Source organism: Macadamia integrifolia, chromosome 2, assembly GCF_013358625.1.
Source record: "Macadamia integrifolia cultivar HAES 741 chromosome 2, SCU_Mint_v3, whole genome shotgun sequence".
NCBI classification, from domain to species: domain Eukaryota; kingdom Viridiplantae; phylum Streptophyta; class Magnoliopsida; order Proteales; family Proteaceae; genus Macadamia; species Macadamia integrifolia.
Genome location: NC_056558.1, coordinates 27633902 through 27651212, shown reverse-complemented (window position 1 = coordinate 27651212; position 17311 = coordinate 27633902). Strand labels below are relative to the sequence as shown.

The window sequence follows — 17311 nt, the reverse complement described above, 5'->3', positions numbered from 1 at the left end:
TTAGAAACCAGAACAAACCAATGTTCGGTTTCAATTTTTATTCGGTTTTGAATAGTATCAAATAGAAATCATATTCACATCAAATAAAAATCGTATCAAAACCATACCAATTCGATGTAGTATAGATATTGAAATATAAAAATTTTCTCAATACAATGCGACTTTGGTATCTACTCTTGATCTGTTGTGCCATCCATTTTGGTTGACACCCTTAAGCTGATCAAACAATGTATTACTTGAGTGAAGCTCAAAAAATATGGCATTGTGTGTAGTTGAGAGATGGACGGACGAATTTTGCAAAGTCCTGTGCGTGCTCTAACCTTTTTTTTTTTTTGGGTTGAAAATGGACTATATGTTAAAGTGTGTCCAACACAAGGTGTCCGTATTAAACAGTATAGACAACTATGGAGTAGAAAACGGCCATGATGTCCTACATGCTAAGGACATAATGTCTGTATTACACAGTATAGACAACCATAGAGTGGAAAAAGGTCACGATGTCTTACATGCTAAGTACATATTCTTCATAGCCAGGGAGTTGATGTTGTTTATCTCCTTAGGAATGAATTGTTAATGAGCATGACCTAAGATAATAAAATACCAAATGTTTGATATCGGCACCATTGCTAATGACTCCAAGAGGAAGAAGAGGCTTTTCAAGGCATAGGAGATTTATGAGGTCCTTACAATCTGACTCAACAATAATGTCATCAACTCATTTAGAGATACTCTCAAATTGACCTATCCTCGTTGCAAGAACTTCACTTTGGAGAACTGATGTGAATTCCATAGATTCTGAGATTGCTGGAACAGAGATGCCTTGGCAGTTGGCAGTCCTGAATGATAAATCCAAAACCTCTAAGGTGTTTGCTGTTGCACGGGGAGACACCACGCCACGCGACTAATCAACGATATTTCTGATAGACAACTAACACCAAATGAAACTTGGCTGGTGCCTGGATTGCAATTATCTAATAGCAGTTAAAGAAATAGAATCTCAAGGATAGAAATAAAAAAATTCACTCAAGATATATATTTTCAAATCTACTGCCGCCATGGGAGGTGCAATCAGGTCAGCAGCGAAAATTTTCTCCACTAACACCCGTCAAAACAAAAAATAATATAGAGACTGAGAAGTAATTACTTACTGGGAAAGTGTAATTTAGGGGAAACCGACTCCACGTCGATCCTTCGTATTAGATATGTAAATTACCTTTCCCAAATCGTGGTCGTCTCTACCCAAGAAGAGGAACAAAGATATCTCTCTCTCTCTCTCTCAATGGCTTCTACAAGGGGCAAGATGTCTACGATTGCTGCTCGCATCTATTTTTTCCTCATCATCTTTCAGATACCTCTCTTCAGGTGAGTCTCACTGTCTCTCTTCAGTCTTCATGGACTTGCTTGTCTCTATGGTTGGATGCATTTAATCCACAAAACCAAAACAAACCAAATCATTGTCTGTTCTTGGATCTGGGTATCTTTGTCTCTTGAAATTTCTTCACTCTGCCTTGAAATTCACGTTAGTGAAATGGTTTAATTCGAAATTTCTACGATCTGGGCCTGCTTTGTTCTTCAGAGTTTGGAATTCTACTATATTTGTCTTGTGAAACTTAGATAATACCTTTGCTTGTTGATTTCGTACACTCGGTGTTCCCATCATCTTGGAGGATTTGTTTTTATTTAAATTTCGAAAATAAATTTCACTTATTCATATGGGTTATTCTCCTGATTCTTCGATTAATTGGGTTTCAATTAGCTTGTACAGTTTCAGTTCAGTGGCATCAATACCCAGTTACTAACCCATCGATTTTGATGACTAAGAAAGCTACCATCTTTGGTTATATTTTGATTTTTACTCCTAATTTAATGGCAAGTAGCGTTTAACCATGTTTTTTCTATAAAAATCAATTGTAGAATTTCTTGCGTTGGTGCCTTTATTCGGTTCATCTAGAAGTACCAATGTACTGCATTTTCATGAAATAATATCACAAGTTGTTCTGGTCTCATTCCTTCTCAAAAAATTTGGTGTCTGTGTATTCATTTTCACCTATAATACTACAATACAGTGTTGAGAATAATCCCCTATGGATAGCTTAAGCTTTTGGGTTTGAAATTTAACACATAATTAGATGCATGAGCAACTAAGTCATGTTTTGCTTACTTAAGGAAGTTCTACAATTTCCTGGAAGAAAAGGGGATGTGGAAAAATCATTTTTTATACTTTGTTGTAAAAGTTCCACTTGGTGCTCTTTAAGTAACCCAACTGTAGGACTGTAGTATCTTCTCTTGGGACCAACTGCAGAAACCTCTTGATTTCATTTCGAGGTTGCAGATTTTATTCTTGGAGTTTCCATTTATACTGGTCTCGTGGATCAGATTAGTACAGCATGGAGCACCTTCTTTAAAAATTATCCTTAAATGTTTCCCTCCTTGTTTTAGATTTGGCTTTCCTTTTTTGTCTCTGAAAATGTCATCTCTACCAGTCTTAAGTTGATCCAAGATGTAACTCTCATGATTCATCACTGTAACAGACTATATAGCTACTTTACTTCATTCCTTATGATCCAGATCTCACTATCTTGTAAATTCCACATCAACTGATTGTAGACCGATTCATGGCAAGGCATGGCTATATAAAGCCTCTTGATGAAACAAATTATCCAGTCTGTTTCACTTCTCAGTCCAAGATATGGGTTTCCTTCACTTTTTTTTACTTAATTCAATTATAGAAAATTTTCCCCCTTTGTGTAACCTTAGTTTGATCTATCCAGTGAGTATAAACATTTATCTAATCTTCACAAAATTACATCAACCTTTTTTAATGCAGCTCCTGGTTGTAGAAGTTGTTTTCCCGGATTAAATCCATATTGGCTTAGCCTTGGATCTTTTGACTCCAAATAGGTATTGAAATTTGATGCATTGTTATTTGGCCTTGGCGGTAGAGTTAATGCACCAACTTACTTGTTTGTATTTAGTAGTTAGTCTAGTCAAATCCATTCCAATTAGAATATTAGTCTGCCTTTCTCCAAGGGAATAATACCATTAAGCCTGCCAATATTTTGTTCTTACCACAAACTTACATTTATTAGGAAAAATGATGTACAACTTGGTTCTACCTATTTGGATTAATGATGAAATTTGGTTCTTCACTTGACAGGGTCCCATGTCGATCAGGGATGTGTACCACACCATTAGAGGTGACATCTTCACAGTTGGTAGCAAACGATATTTTCCCTGCAGTTGTAATGAAGGCTCTTCTCTACCCTGGGGCTGTTGCTAATGGTATCATCAACAATATGACAATCCCCAGATGGGATAACATACTAAACATCTACAACCTGACAAATGTGAAAGAAGCTTCCCCAGTGACTGAACTCCAGCGCCTTGAGGTTTGACATCGCAACTTTTCAACTTTCCATTTTAATTGAGGAAATTCAAGATACTAAACAGGCTATACACTTTGCATATAAAGCGGCTTGGCTCTATTTGGTGTATACCACCTAAATCTCGTATGCAAAAGGAAAGTGCAACTTATGGCATTTTCTCTTGTAAAACTTTCACCATTTGTTTTCCAACTTGATGAGATGGAAAAAATGGCTGATGAAGACTTAGGCATAGAAGACCGTGACTTGTAGCTCTATTGATATGCTCTTTGTGTGCAGAATTTATTTATTTTTTATTTTATATATTATAAGAAAATAGAAAAAAAAAAATTAAAAACAGGATATTACGTCCGAAATGTTCTCGAGGAATTGCCTCGCAATTTGTTTTTTCAATCCCACATTGCTAACTTATGGGCCACTCCAATAACTACCCTACTTTGCTTCTTAATAGTTACAGAATTGAAAGAGTTCAAAAGAATATTAATATCTAACAGACAGAAAAAAATAAAACAAAATAAAAATCCCATGGCCATGATACATTATCCCTCTTCTGAAGCCAGTCCACCCGATTTTGAGACTCTATCCATACTTCTATGGTGGTGCTACCCAATGACCTTGCTCCACAAACTCCTTGTTGAAGCCCCCTGGCCTCTGCTTCTTTTTGGGATTATGGATGCCTATAATCCATAATAGCTGAATCGAACATATTATTGATGATAATCAATGCTGCCCCTCCAGCTTCCTTTATTTGGATATCAAAACCTCCATCAGCAATCACGAGTGGATGACCAGTAGCAGGTAGAGATCAGTGTAGAAGTGTAAAGGCAGATATGATACATATGAATCTCTATCATCTAACTTTTGACTCGGATGATATAGTACATTCAACTCTGCAACCCATCTTGAAATGCATCTCACAATCTAAAAGGAATTGGGGACTCACTACTGAATACAGGTTGGTTCATAGCTGACCGAATGAAGTAGGTAGTGATGGCCATGATGCTAAAAATAGTAGAGACTTCTGATTTGGAGAAAGAGTTGGGAATGGTGAAGGAGGAAATAAGTGAAGGATACTCTCTCCCTTCAAAAATTCTGTTCTTAATCACAACTGCCCTGCAGCCCATATCCTCGTAGAAAACTCACAAGATAAGAACATGTGTCAATCATTTTCCATCTTCTTATGACACAATACACAAGTTATATCATCATTTAGCCACTTGGACAGTCTAGCCCTCATTGTTAATCCTTCATTAATAAATCTCGAGAGGAATAATTGAAATTTGGGTGAATCCGAAGTTTCCGAAGAGTCTTCCTTAACAACGAATGATAACTAGATGCATGGGACCTCTGAGTTATGAAATAAGAAAGATGCAGAAAAATTAGTTGTAAGAAATCCTGTCTTTGTCAAAGAACATATCCTTTGGCCTTTGTAGGTGTTATCAAGGGGGATTTTCACAACTAAATCAGAGATAGATTTTGGGAAAAATAGAAGTGATAAGTCCAACACTCCAAGATCTATTAATGATCAATTCTTCTAAATTTAACAAACATTTTGATTCACATTGGTTGATGGTAGAAGAGTAAAGCCTTTCTAGCTTTGGAATCCAAGTATCCTTCCAAATATCAATGGATTCACCATGACCCACCCTCCAACAAACAAATTTTTTTTGAAGTAGTCAAAATGCTCAAAATGCTTTTCCCTATCCAAGAACCATTCTTAGAAGATAAAGGAGGACTCACCGGGGATTTATTTGGAAAATATCTTAACTTTAAAACGGAAGCCCATAGAGTGGATGGGTTGGCTTGCAGTCTCCAACCTAGTCTGAGAAATAAAGCATTATTGTGTGTCATTGCATCTCTGAGACCCAATCCTCCTACTGATTTTGGTTAGCATATCCATTTCCATGATTAAGTTTAATTGATGCTTTTTTATCAAAATTCCCGCCATTCTTTGCCAATCTTGAGGGAGAAATGAAAACATGTAACAAGATAGGTTGGAATGGAGGACAAAACAGATTGAATTAGAACCAGTCTACCTGCTTTTACCAGATGAGAGTGCCTTGGAGTTCCCCTCTCTATTTCCTTCTCAGTTTTCTTTGGTTCTTTTACCAGGTCCTTGCAGGCAGCTACTTTTCTGTGGCAGGAGCTCTTGTTTGTCTGCTGAAACCAGGTAGGATGAGCATGTTTGGGACTCTTCTGGTCATTTGGGGTCTTGTAAAGGAAGGAATTCTTGGAAAACCTGTTAACACTGATCCTACGAAGGCCGTTTATGTATATCCAACAATTGTTATTGCTCTGGTTTGTGCATTTGCATCTGTAAAGTATGATGTGAAGAAGATAACTGGAGGAAGTGCACCGGTCCGTACTGTTGCCAAACCTCTGAAAAGCTCTGCAAAGTCGAAGCTGAAATGAGTTGAAGTTGTAACAAAATGTATCATCCAAAGCAAATTTTCTTTGAAGCCCTTTTGTTTGGGGCTGAGGTGACGAAAAAACAAAGTATGCCTGAACATTGTCTTGCATTCTATGAGGTTTAAAATTTAATATTAGTCTGGTCATTTTATGCCATTTATTTCCACATTTTGGGGTCATAAGCTTGAGGGGACTGAGTTCTGCTTTTTTACAGTTGCATCAGTCATGACGACTTTCCCCGCCGTGTCGTGATGTTTCGTTTTGGCCCTGTTTGTTTATATGGTTTTGGTAGGGTGGGATTTAAGAGGCCGGAGAGTAAGATGTTTGATTAGCTAGAGTGAGAAAGGTAGTAGACAACATTTGCAAGTCAGGTTTTCCTGTCTACTGATGTGTCCTACGCCTCATCCGATTTCAATTTGGTGGGACTTGTACTGTATATTGGAAATGCAATGCTATAAGCTTCTCCTGACAACATTGTCGTAACAGGATCCTGTGAGAGTCATTCTTGATTGCCTTACACGCCACTCCAGCAGAGCAGAGTCCGATGCAATGAGATGTTTGACGATTATCTGCAGTGAAATAGAGGGTGTGCATCCAACAGTTGGGTGAATGCATACACCCCAAGGCCATTCCCACCATCAGATGCGCACTGGAAGGGCTGGAGGGTTGGAGAGGATCCGACCTCAAATGGAGGAAGCTCCTTGCATCTCTCCATCCCTCGGTGTCAACAAATAGGATCCGGCTTCTGGAACCCCGGATAATGATGTTTTTATTTCTCTTTCCATCAATAAAATAAAAAAAAAGATTCAGTTCCCCTCCAATTATTTGGTTGCCCAATTAGTGGGCAATTAGTCATTCAACGGTGGGGAAAACTCGCATACCAGCACATACATGTGCAACCCCAGGTCTACTAATTGGGTGGCCCAATAATTAGAGAGGATCTTTTTCCCGACAAATAGGACTAATTGCAGTTCAATCATGAAAACAAAATTCATTTCGTATTCATCCAGACGAGAAGACCCTTTTCTCCAATCTTTTCACTTGGGAACAGTCTTTCATTCTCCTTATATTGATTCTTTTCAGGAGAATAGTTGTCTAAACCTACAGCATTTCTTACCTCTCATAGAATGATTTTTTATTCAATTTCCAGGAAAGAAAAAAGTTAAGGTCTTAGGCTCAGAGAAACTGTCCCCTTCTTTTCATAGTGTCTCCTTTGTTTCTGTGAATTCTTTTTGTTAACTTTCCTCCCCACTGGAAGCCTAATCCATATTATCTCTAAGCACTCCAATCCTTGCCATTCCCTGGTTTCGTCCAAATCCCAACTCTGCCTCTAAGGGATTTGACTTCAATACATCCTTAAGAAAGGGGAAGGGTAAGGAAATGTCATGGGGACTGCATATAAAGCTTTTTTTTTGCACAGATATCCCAAATGAATTCACGGGATTGGCTGTAATCATTTTAAGGAAGTTCTTATGAGAAGAACTTGGCAATGATGGCTGTGATTTCAGATCTGTCATGTTCATTAAATGGATAAGATTATCATTCTCGGCTATAAAATTTGCATCATATGCCTGGGGGAATACATGGCGATTCCATACCCATTTTTATGCTTGAAAAAAAAAAAAAAATTGAACATTCAGATCTCTGCAAATCTAAATTTTATCCCGGGATTATTTTTCCGCAAAATTTTTTTTTTCACTACTACAGAAAAAGGGAGGGAAGGAGGAACCAAAACTCCAAAAGTCTGCGGGACCACCAGAAGTCTCCATAGTTTTAAGATGAAAACTGAAAGGCTTCACCACCTTCAGTGGGTCAAAACTTATATACCATCTGCTCTGTGTATCCAAGTTCTTTTAGTAGACCTGTGAGCTGCACAAACAGAAAGATATAATACTTAAGAAACATTTTCCAGCAATAAAGAATCAGCACACATAAAAGAATAAAAAGTCCTCATATACCTCCCCTTGTGTCCGATCTTTATTTTTGTCACCAGAGATGTGTTTCATCATTCCAGGGGGGCCGCATACCTGGAAGGTGATGGTAGCAAAAATAGTGGCAGGATTTAGATTGAATTCTCAATTAGTGTGCACATAGGGTCGGATAATAGTAATCATATTTTCGTTTGATGATAAAGATTGATGAACTAATGAAAAGCTGTAAGCACTGAGCACAAAAAGTGAAGATTACTACTTACAACAATCAATGAGTCTTCAGCAGGACCAGGCAAGGCTTTCACAACCATATCCCTTGAAACAAAACCTTGACCACCCTTCCAATTCTTCGAAGGTTTATCTACTGTGTAAAATACCTGGTAGTTCCCCAAGAAAAAAAAATCTTAGCTCTTTTGTGTAAAATAATGAAACCAACTCCAGGACTCAAAACCACAACTAGCATGTCAGTCAGTAACTGCAACAACCTTCAGATTAGGATTGCTTTTTGCAAGTGTGTCAAGTTTTTCTTTGAGTAGTATGTCATCTGGGGATACATTAGCATAAATCAGAGACACCTGAAAGAACAAAAAGCCATCCCACTTAAGAGTGCTACTACTCATGCATGAAACCAGATAAGCAATAGTATACAAATTCCTAGTAGTACCCTGAAATGATACAAGGACTACCATTTCTTATTTAGACCCACTTTATAACAGACACAAGAGGCTTACCTGTGTGGTGTCGTCAGGATTCTTTATAACAGCATCAATTATCTGCAGCATCGGTGTAATTCCAGAACCACCTGCAATCTGGGACAAAAGAATATCTCTAAGCATTAGAAAGACATGCCTGTTAAGTTAATGTTTTTTAGTTGGTATGTTTCCAACAAGGGCAGTGTAAAAAGGAATCTGCATGCTACACCAATGAGAGGTTGGAGAATGCTATTATCCATATGGGTCCACATGAGCCCCACGCGGTCAGAATAGGAGAGAGAATCAGTGTGGGGCCATCTGTTTATTATGTGAGAAGGGTATAAAGGAACCTGTACAAGGGCAGCATAGCAATCTTTTTCCCATATATATATATATATATATATATATATATATATGGATCTTGCATCTTAATTTGGTTACAAGGGTCCAAAATATGCCATATGGAACTCAGATGGCACCAAGAAAAGGTCCACGTATAGCCAACTTTACCCTCTACTCGACCAATAAGTTGCAGCTCAAATGCAGTTTGCTACATGGAAGGATAAATTTTGAGAAGATGAATGTAAATCTCAGCATTTTGAAATGGAACAGGTTTTAACAGCTGATAAACAAGGAGAATTTCCCATACACGGTAGGCCATGGTAGGACACAAATATTAATATGTAGGAAACGTAGAAGGCTCCCCTATGTATCCAACCGTATAAAGAGCCAATCATATCAATGGTACACATGCAAAGGTTGGCTAAGTGGCCATTATGCAGTGCTAACCTCAAACCGGTGTATGCCAGTGGGAGATCAGCTTGCGTCAAAATCACAGATAAAGAGATAGAACCAAATTGAAAGAAAACAGATAACTTGATGAATTGCTACTGATATACAACTGGGACAAAAAAAAAGAAATAAAAGAAACAATAGAAAAGAACAATATGATCAGGAATCACCACCAGTACCCCAAACCTTGGAATCATCAGGGAGCCTACTTTCTATTTATAACAGAACTCGCAATAATCCCTCAACTTTCTATATATAACACAACTCAAATTAGAAACTTTCCTAAATTCCTAAACTTGAGAACCAAGGAATCTGAAAGTAGAAACTTTCTAAGGCTTCTAGAGTATCTAAACCCAGAGTTCTTCAACAAAACATAAATAATCCTAATTAGTAACTCAATATGGACCTAATCTAACCTAAACCTTCAAGAAATCTGAAGCAGAATTAGAAACTAAAACCCAATCTCATATAGGACCCAAATCCCTCATACTTGGGTTTATAGAGAAATTGGCCATTTACAATAGAAAACCCACAAATACTTGGCCATTGAAGACTTAAACTTGAGTCTGATCAGAGCTGAACCAACTCTTAACCGCATGTTCTACTTACTATTTTTCTTCTGAAATTCTGCATCATATCACTAGTGAAATATGTAAATTTGTCTCATGAAGGGATGGTGTGGCCATTCCAGCTGTTGGATAGATACATATAGATCCCACTTGATTTGCCTCGTACAAAATTTCTGGCCCACCTCAACTATATGGTCAGTCATCTAATTGAAATTTCCCCTTTCAGTCATCGCATATGGGATGGTTCTAAAGATAGAAGACAACTAAAAATAACTAATGAAGAGAATCAAAAACTTGTTTTCTCATTTTTATTTTATCCCCCTGGATAATTATATAGGTAAAATATCTGAAAGGTCATCTACATCAGATGTTTATATCTTGTTATATCCTCAGATCAGGCTTAACTTAGGTTTTTAAAGATTGGTCTGAGCTGCATTGTAATTCGCAACATCCACATGTAGGAATGATAATGGAATCAACAGACTCTTCCCATCCTACAACTCTGCCGCAGTAATGCGTTATTTGCAGTCATGGCTATGGGTCATCCCGTTTTGCTCTTTTTTCTTTTTGGTCTTATGAATTGTTTTTCTCTTTTATTTTCCTATAACATTTGAATAATGAAACATAAAAAATTAGTCTTGGGTCCACAGATGCCTTTTCCTCACCATGCCAATGTTTTTCTTCATGTTGGGAGTGTATCTGAGTTTTTGAATTGGCCTGCAAATAGAAGTCCATAAAATAGTAAGAAGAAGCGACAAAGTAGTTTTCCAGCTGATAAAAGTGCATGTGGAGAGGGTTACCCTTTAACTTCTAATACATCGCCTTTTTTTAAATTTGCAAAATACTGACTCATTTTTCCATCAGGATACATCTGCACCATTTTATATTACAAAGCACTTCAGTATACACGGATTAGGAGGTTTGCTCTTTGAAGCAACATTGATAAATCGGTGGAAGTAGAACTCAAAATTCATAGGAAGATAAGTGGCCCATTGACAGTGGATACCTTAATCAACAAATCAAAATATCCCTTGGAATCTGGATCTGATATAGGAGTATACCTGAATAAAAAAACTGTACATAAGAAAATCTAAGCAAGTCCATGTTCATTTAAGGGGAAAAAATGATTAGTTATGTCTAAAAACACAATAGCATTAGTGTTGGGAATAACCCACATTGGCAAACTCTAGGGTCTTGGATGCCTTCATATACTGGTTGGGCCTCGCCGCTTGGTAGCCGAAGCTTTTGGTCTGGATACTTCAGCATGGTACAAAAGCTAGGTCGGGTGTTCAATCCCAGGTAGGTGCAGGGTGTAGGGGAGTGTGTTGTTGTGCCCCTGCATCCTGTACCCTAGGTGCCACGTGCAGAGCCGAGTCAAGGGAATCTCCATATATGTGAAGTAATTTACATGACATGCGTTGAGGGGATGTGGGTCCCACTTATTTTTTAAAATTTTTATCCATCACTTCACATACATGAAAATTTCCTTCACTCCATAGAGCCGTGAATGTCACCATGCACATGCATTGTCCTGTGCCCTTCCTAACAGCCCGAGCTTTTGGAATAAGTAGTTGTTACATGGTATTAGAGCCATCAGGCCCACAGTGTTGATATATACTTGTGTACAATCACCCAAAAGAGGGGGCCACACCTGCCATGTGTATTCCACCCAAAAGAGGGGCAACATGTGAGGAGTGTGTTTCCATATTGGAAAACTTTGGGAGCTTGGATGCCTTCATATACTTGGGCCTCTCCACCTGATAGCTTAAGATTTTGAGTTGGATACTTCAGGAATTAGAAACAACAAAAACGCACACACACACACCCACACCCCACAGGAGAGGTTGTAAGGAATAGCATGCAGAGTCTAGGGCTTGCCCCAAGTATGACCTCAGATAGAGCGTATTGGAGGGCTAGGATCCATGTAGCTGACCCATTTAGGTGATTTTCTTATAACTTGCTGGGTTGTGCCTCTTTCCTTTTACTTTCATCTCCCTGTCATTTCTCTCTTTCATTCCCTATTTTCTTATTTTCCTCATCCCCTTTCCTGTTTGGACCTCAGTTTTTTCCCTACTTTGTTTTTGCCCATCAAGTTGGATAAGGCTGAGTCATTGTTATTTATATGTAAGACTACTGCTACCATATACTAAAAAAACTATTGACTCAATAACTAATTAAAAGAAATACACCTGCACCTCCCCTCAAGATGGACCAACTTTGTCAAGACAAAAAACCTATTCTGACTTGACTCTTAAAAGGCCCCAAGCCATGGTTTTGTTCCACATCTTTTAGATCTAGCTCTTCTCTAACCAACAGATGGAAACATCATCAGGCAAGCAGGTAGTGTTAGTGGGTTAGAAGTTTAGTGAGACAAGAAAGTGGTATAAACCCAGGTCACTGGAGGCCTGGGACCAAACATGCAGACATGTGCAGATCAGCCTAGTTATGATTTGAACAGAAAAACTTACGGGCGGAGCACATATGTCATCTTTCCTTCATCATCTAGCCCTTGCGGGGCCCTGCAGTAAGGAGAAAGTATTAAATACGAGCAGCAGACAATTCAAGAGATTCAATCATACAGGTCATCATACTCTATAAACGAAACCACTTAAATTAACTAAAATCATAGCAAAAGCTCCTTAAATTAAAAGGAAAAATGGTTGATATGTTGTGTGGAGTAAGTACCTTGTATAAAAGCATGATGCAACATCCAGGCCCAACTTAGCGGTGGGATCAAATGAAAACCTGCCATATTGTGAAAGATCAAATTCATGTTTGGAAATTTCATTAGAAGTCTAGATGATTAGGATGAAGGAACTAAATAAAACAGAAAAAAATGTGGTTAGAGTTCTTAATACACAATATTCAACCCATCCAATAAATAAATAAATAAATACACAATATTCAATAGAACCTTTGACCATTTAATGGAATTCATGCAATGAAGCAAATCATTAATGGATAATCGGACGAAACAAGATCCACAGTTGAATCAATCAGATTAACGAACATGATCCATATATTATTGATCAAACTCCAAAGAAATCCATATTACAAGCTGAGATCTACAGAACCTCTAAAATCACTTCTTTTTCTTTTTTCAGGAATCGCCAGGAGTTTGAAAGACAAATCACATAAAGTAAACACTGATCCAATCACCCACCTCTTGATTTTAAAGTTCATCTTACATCAAGAGCTATTACATGATCTAGAAACTGGACTGGAGCAGTTTGACTGTATGACACTGATGTCAATATTATGGCTTTATGGAATCAGCAGTTTCTTGTGCCTTCACAATTTCCCCAAGATGTATTCCTTAGGACAGAAAGTACTTCCATACCAAGAGTTTTCTGAGTAAATGTGCTATAAAATGGCCATTACCCAGTGCTAGTCCTGCCTATGAGCAAAGTGGCCGCCCTAAAGACTTGTACTGGGCATTTACTCTGGGCCCCTGGCAACCCGGACCTTTTACCATAGTGCAATGTATCATAGGGTTATTAAGGAAAATAAGAATAAAGGAGAAAAATGTAAGAGGGATGTCTTACCACAAATATTAAATTAATATGCATATCACGTATACAGACCAAAACACTGCTGCAGAGGGACATAAAGATCCACAATACAGAATGTAAAAAGTACTTTCAAAACTATATAACAAAGTCAATATTTCATTTTTATCTTTATTAAAAAAAAAAGGTAAACAAAAACAATTTTATTGGTTCCTAAAAAATGCTTTTAGCTCTGTACGTAATTCCATGACAAACATCCCATCTACTCCAATTTCACTATTCAAACTAATTCAAACCCCTGCTTAAAATTTTAAAAACCATTAGTACTACACCAGCCTCTCTTACGAATCATGAAACTTCTTAATCTCATAGCTTACCAAAACGTTTGAGTTTCAAGAATCCTTATAAATTCACAAAAGAAAGAAATTGAAAATACAAAACTCCCACAAAATTTAATTCACTACTTAAGAAAAGAAAAATATGAAGATGACAGAAAACTGCAACCTCAAGGCAACTGCAGAAATCACATTGTTTTCTCCTCCTCTCCAATATTTACAATGCCTTAGTTTATTCATTTTTTTTTTTAATTGGTATTGCTTTAGTTGTTATTGCATCATTAGTCTGTCTATCACCTCTATTTCTCTTTTTTCTCTTTTTATTTCCATGGCGTTTTTAGAAAGCAGGGTATATAGGTTGAAAAGTTTTTTCTTTTGATTCTTAAAAGGAAATGAAAGGGGCATAAAAAACTGTTCCTCTAGATAACTAGATCCTTTGAAGCTCTTGAATCAATAACATTCCCTTTATTGGTTGTTTCGACTTCTCATTAAACTCGTTTTTAATGCATACAATACATTCAATACAAAGCCAAATGATATCAAAGCAACCCCAGAAGAGATCCACCCTACTAAAGAAGCTGTAAAAAAATCCTAGTCTGATATCCACTGTATTTAAATATTTTTTACAACCCATATAAGAACTCAATATTTTCTTACCACTCCAATGCTTGTCACTTTCGGCCTTCCCCTCATCCTTTACTCTCCTTAAAAGCTCCAAATAGCACCATATCATCCCATGGTGATAATGGAGAAGATTTAAAAAAAAAAAAAATGCAGAAACCAATGTATTACTACTATATAATGGAGAAATGACTCAGCAATCAATTTAACCCAAGTCATTCATTATTGAAAAATTCAGCTAAAGTACAACCATTTTTTGTGCCCTGATGAGCAGTCAGACTTTAGACTTGTTATGGCTTGAAACTGAATCAATTGATCAAGTTGCAAAAGCCATAGGTACCCAAGTTTATAAAACATAAATTACCTCATCTTATAGAAATTGAGAAGTAGGATTAGGAAAAGAGGATTAACCTGAATAACTTTGTGTTGTGGCTGACCCTTGCACTGTCTTGTAACTTAAACTCAACCCACTTTTCTGGATTGAGTGCTGGAAAATGTACAAAAGCTCCAAATGAGTATAAAGTAATGGTCAGGAACATATATAGTAGGATGCCATACAAATTCCAAGCTTCAAGTTTCGCATAAAATTCTTAAAGCAAGGCCAAGAACAAGATAAGACAGCAGGATTTTGGGATTTTTAGGCTTGTTTACATGGGGAGCATCATTCGAAAGGCACACACTTTTCCACTTGGTAAACAAATGACTGACATTTCATATATACGGACTTCTAAAAGCATGATAAAATTTACAACAGGTCAGCAATAAATGATTGTTTCAATTTAGATAATTTACATAAGCTGTGAAGTGTTTCTTCAGATTCACATTTAAAAAATAATAAAAAAATAAAAAAATAGATATGGCATGGAATCTGACCAACTTTTTCACCAGCTTCTTCATTACTGTGATCTAGCTGAACCTGCAATCAAAGGACTTTCACCTCTCAACATGTAATCAAATAATGAACTAAATGTAGATTACAGACACTGAAGGATAAGAATAGCACATTCACAAAAAATTAAAGCAAGATGGAAAGAGGACCTAAATTCCAACATCCATGACTTAGAATATAAGACCAATAAAATTAGAAACATACAAACTAGTCAAATGCTTAAAACAATATTTCATAAATTTTTTTTTTTTGCTAACGAGGAACCCCTTGAACCTGCTTGGTTTTACTGCTCAGGTCCAACGGTAAACCCCGGTTACACGCAGCCACACCTAACCCATGTAACAGATCAGTCGTGAGGAGACTCGAATTAGTCAAAATCTGATTAAATGCACAGATAAAAACGGTAAACAAAATTGAATCATTATAATGATGAAGACTATATATTGGAACAAATAGAGATCAAGCATCTAAATATTAATATTTCTCAGTATAAACTAGCCCAAGAACTACCAAGGTTTAACTTTGAAAAGGTATAACTTGCAGATAGCAAACTAAAAGGAACTATAAATTAGTTCATTACAACTAATAACTCCAAAATTCATTTTCCTTTTCTTTCTTTCTTTTTTCAAAAGTTAACTTTTCTCTCACAGAAAACCATAGGAAAGGAAAAATTCAATTCAACAACCATCCCTGATACCAAGGAGCATCAGAGCCAAAGAATGATGTGAACATCAAAATCTAGTCAGCGTTTAATTTCATTATTTAGAGTTCACAAAACATTCTAAAAAAAAACCCAAATACATGGAGCAAATACAAAAAATATACCCATCCATTTTCAACAAGTTAAATTTGAATAAGATGTATCCAAAGATCGATACAGACAGATATATGACAAATAGACGTCAACCCGTTTCTTCTATAAACATTTACATAATACTCATCCCAATACTCCGAAAAAACAGACTTCCTCCAAAACCCAAATGAAGATACCATTTAATCTACAAGCAGTTTGCACAGAAAAGAGTAAATAGACTGTAGGAATTACCAAATTCGGGGAAGAGTAGTAGTAATATGAGATTCCACCAGAAAGAGCAGCGATTACTCCAAATGGAATTCGAAAACCACCGGAATTTGATTTGGGTCCATCTTTGAATGCATTGTTCAATGAAACTGGAGCAGCCTTTGCTAATCTCCTGAGGAATAGAGCCATTACGATCTATGAGAAGAAGAAGAGATGAAAATGAGTCTGCGTAACCTCAGAAGAACAGCTCTTATAGAAGAAGAGATGAAGGCTGAACTCTGGTCAAACTTTTGAAGACAGCTCTAGTTCCAACTGTTTTGGGCTTGGGCAAGGCGTCCCGGGGGGTGGGTGGGACCAAGCTAAGAAAATTTTTAAAAATTAACCCATTATATATATATATATATATATAAAAAAGATAAAAGAAAAAAAAAAAAGAGGGATGACACGTAAAACACTACAACTATGCAATGTGACGCCAGGTGGTCCAGTCCTATGTTCTTTGTACTTACTGTTCAATTCCCATCTTAGGCCTCTAAAGATAAAATTAAGGATCTACATTTTTAATAATGGCCGGGTCTTTATTGGATTAACAAAAGAGCAAGCAAGACTCATTCATGTAAAATTTGGTAATTGTCATTGTAAATGTCTGGACTTTTTTTTCCCCCTATTTTATTGGCATTAGAAAAACAAACGTGACCTAATAGAAAAAAATTAGGTACATCCAACACATAATTAAACTTAGGGGAAATTTCTATCATTACCTTACACTTGGCCTATATTTATTAATATTTCTTTAGGTTGTGTTTGGTAATGTTTCAGAAAAACGTTTCTAGAGTTTTTTCGTTTTATGAGAATGAAAAAACGGAATAAAGCTTTTGATGGATTTATGGTGTGTTTCATTTTTTGTTGGAACAAAAAGTGAAAAAAAAAAAAGAGAAAGGGGTAGAAACTAGAATTGGTAGAATGACAAAATGTAGTTCCGTCTTCCAATTTTGTTAAAAAAAATGTATTTTGACACAAAAATTAAAATTTCAGTTTTTGACACGAAACGTTGTTTTTGTTCCTACCAAACGCATCCTTAGTTTAAACTTTTTTTTATGCTCTCTTACATTTAGATTTTTTACCTTTACTTCTCCCTAGAATTTTAAAATTCTTAAATT

The 17311-nt window shown here is 36.7% G+C and overlaps 2 protein-coding genes across 2 annotated transcripts; one reads left to right on the top strand and one right to left on the bottom strand.

Annotated features, from left to right (window-relative positions):
• Window positions 1-1075: 1075 nt before the first annotated feature.
• LOC122094272 lies at window positions 1076-5948 on the top strand. The gene is made up of 3 exons (XM_042665031.1): window positions 1076-1362; window positions 3158-3389; window positions 5496-5948. Exons 1-3 carry the CDS (start codon window positions 1280-1282, stop codon window positions 5793-5795), a joined length of 615 nt encoding a protein of 204 aa, XP_042520965.1. The 5' UTR covers window positions 1076-1279; the 3' UTR covers window positions 5796-5948.
• A 1341-nt stretch (window positions 5949-7289) lies between these two features.
• Window positions 7290-16455, bottom strand: LOC122071931 (NADH-cytochrome b5 reductase-like protein). Its single transcript, XM_042636421.1, has 13 exons — window positions 16176-16455; window positions 15115-15157; window positions 14653-14728; window positions 12462-12521; window positions 12245-12295; window positions 10783-10837; window positions 10577-10647; window positions 10442-10493; window positions 8455-8532; window positions 8209-8298; window positions 7987-8100; window positions 7751-7819; window positions 7290-7661 (listed from the first exon to the last, which is right to left on the bottom strand). The coding sequence occupies exons 1-13, from the start codon at window positions 16338-16340 to the stop codon at window positions 7605-7607; spliced, it is 981 nt and encodes a 326-aa protein (XP_042492355.1). The 5' UTR covers window positions 16341-16455; the 3' UTR covers window positions 7290-7604.
• Between the last annotated feature and the right edge of the window lie 856 nt (window positions 16456-17311).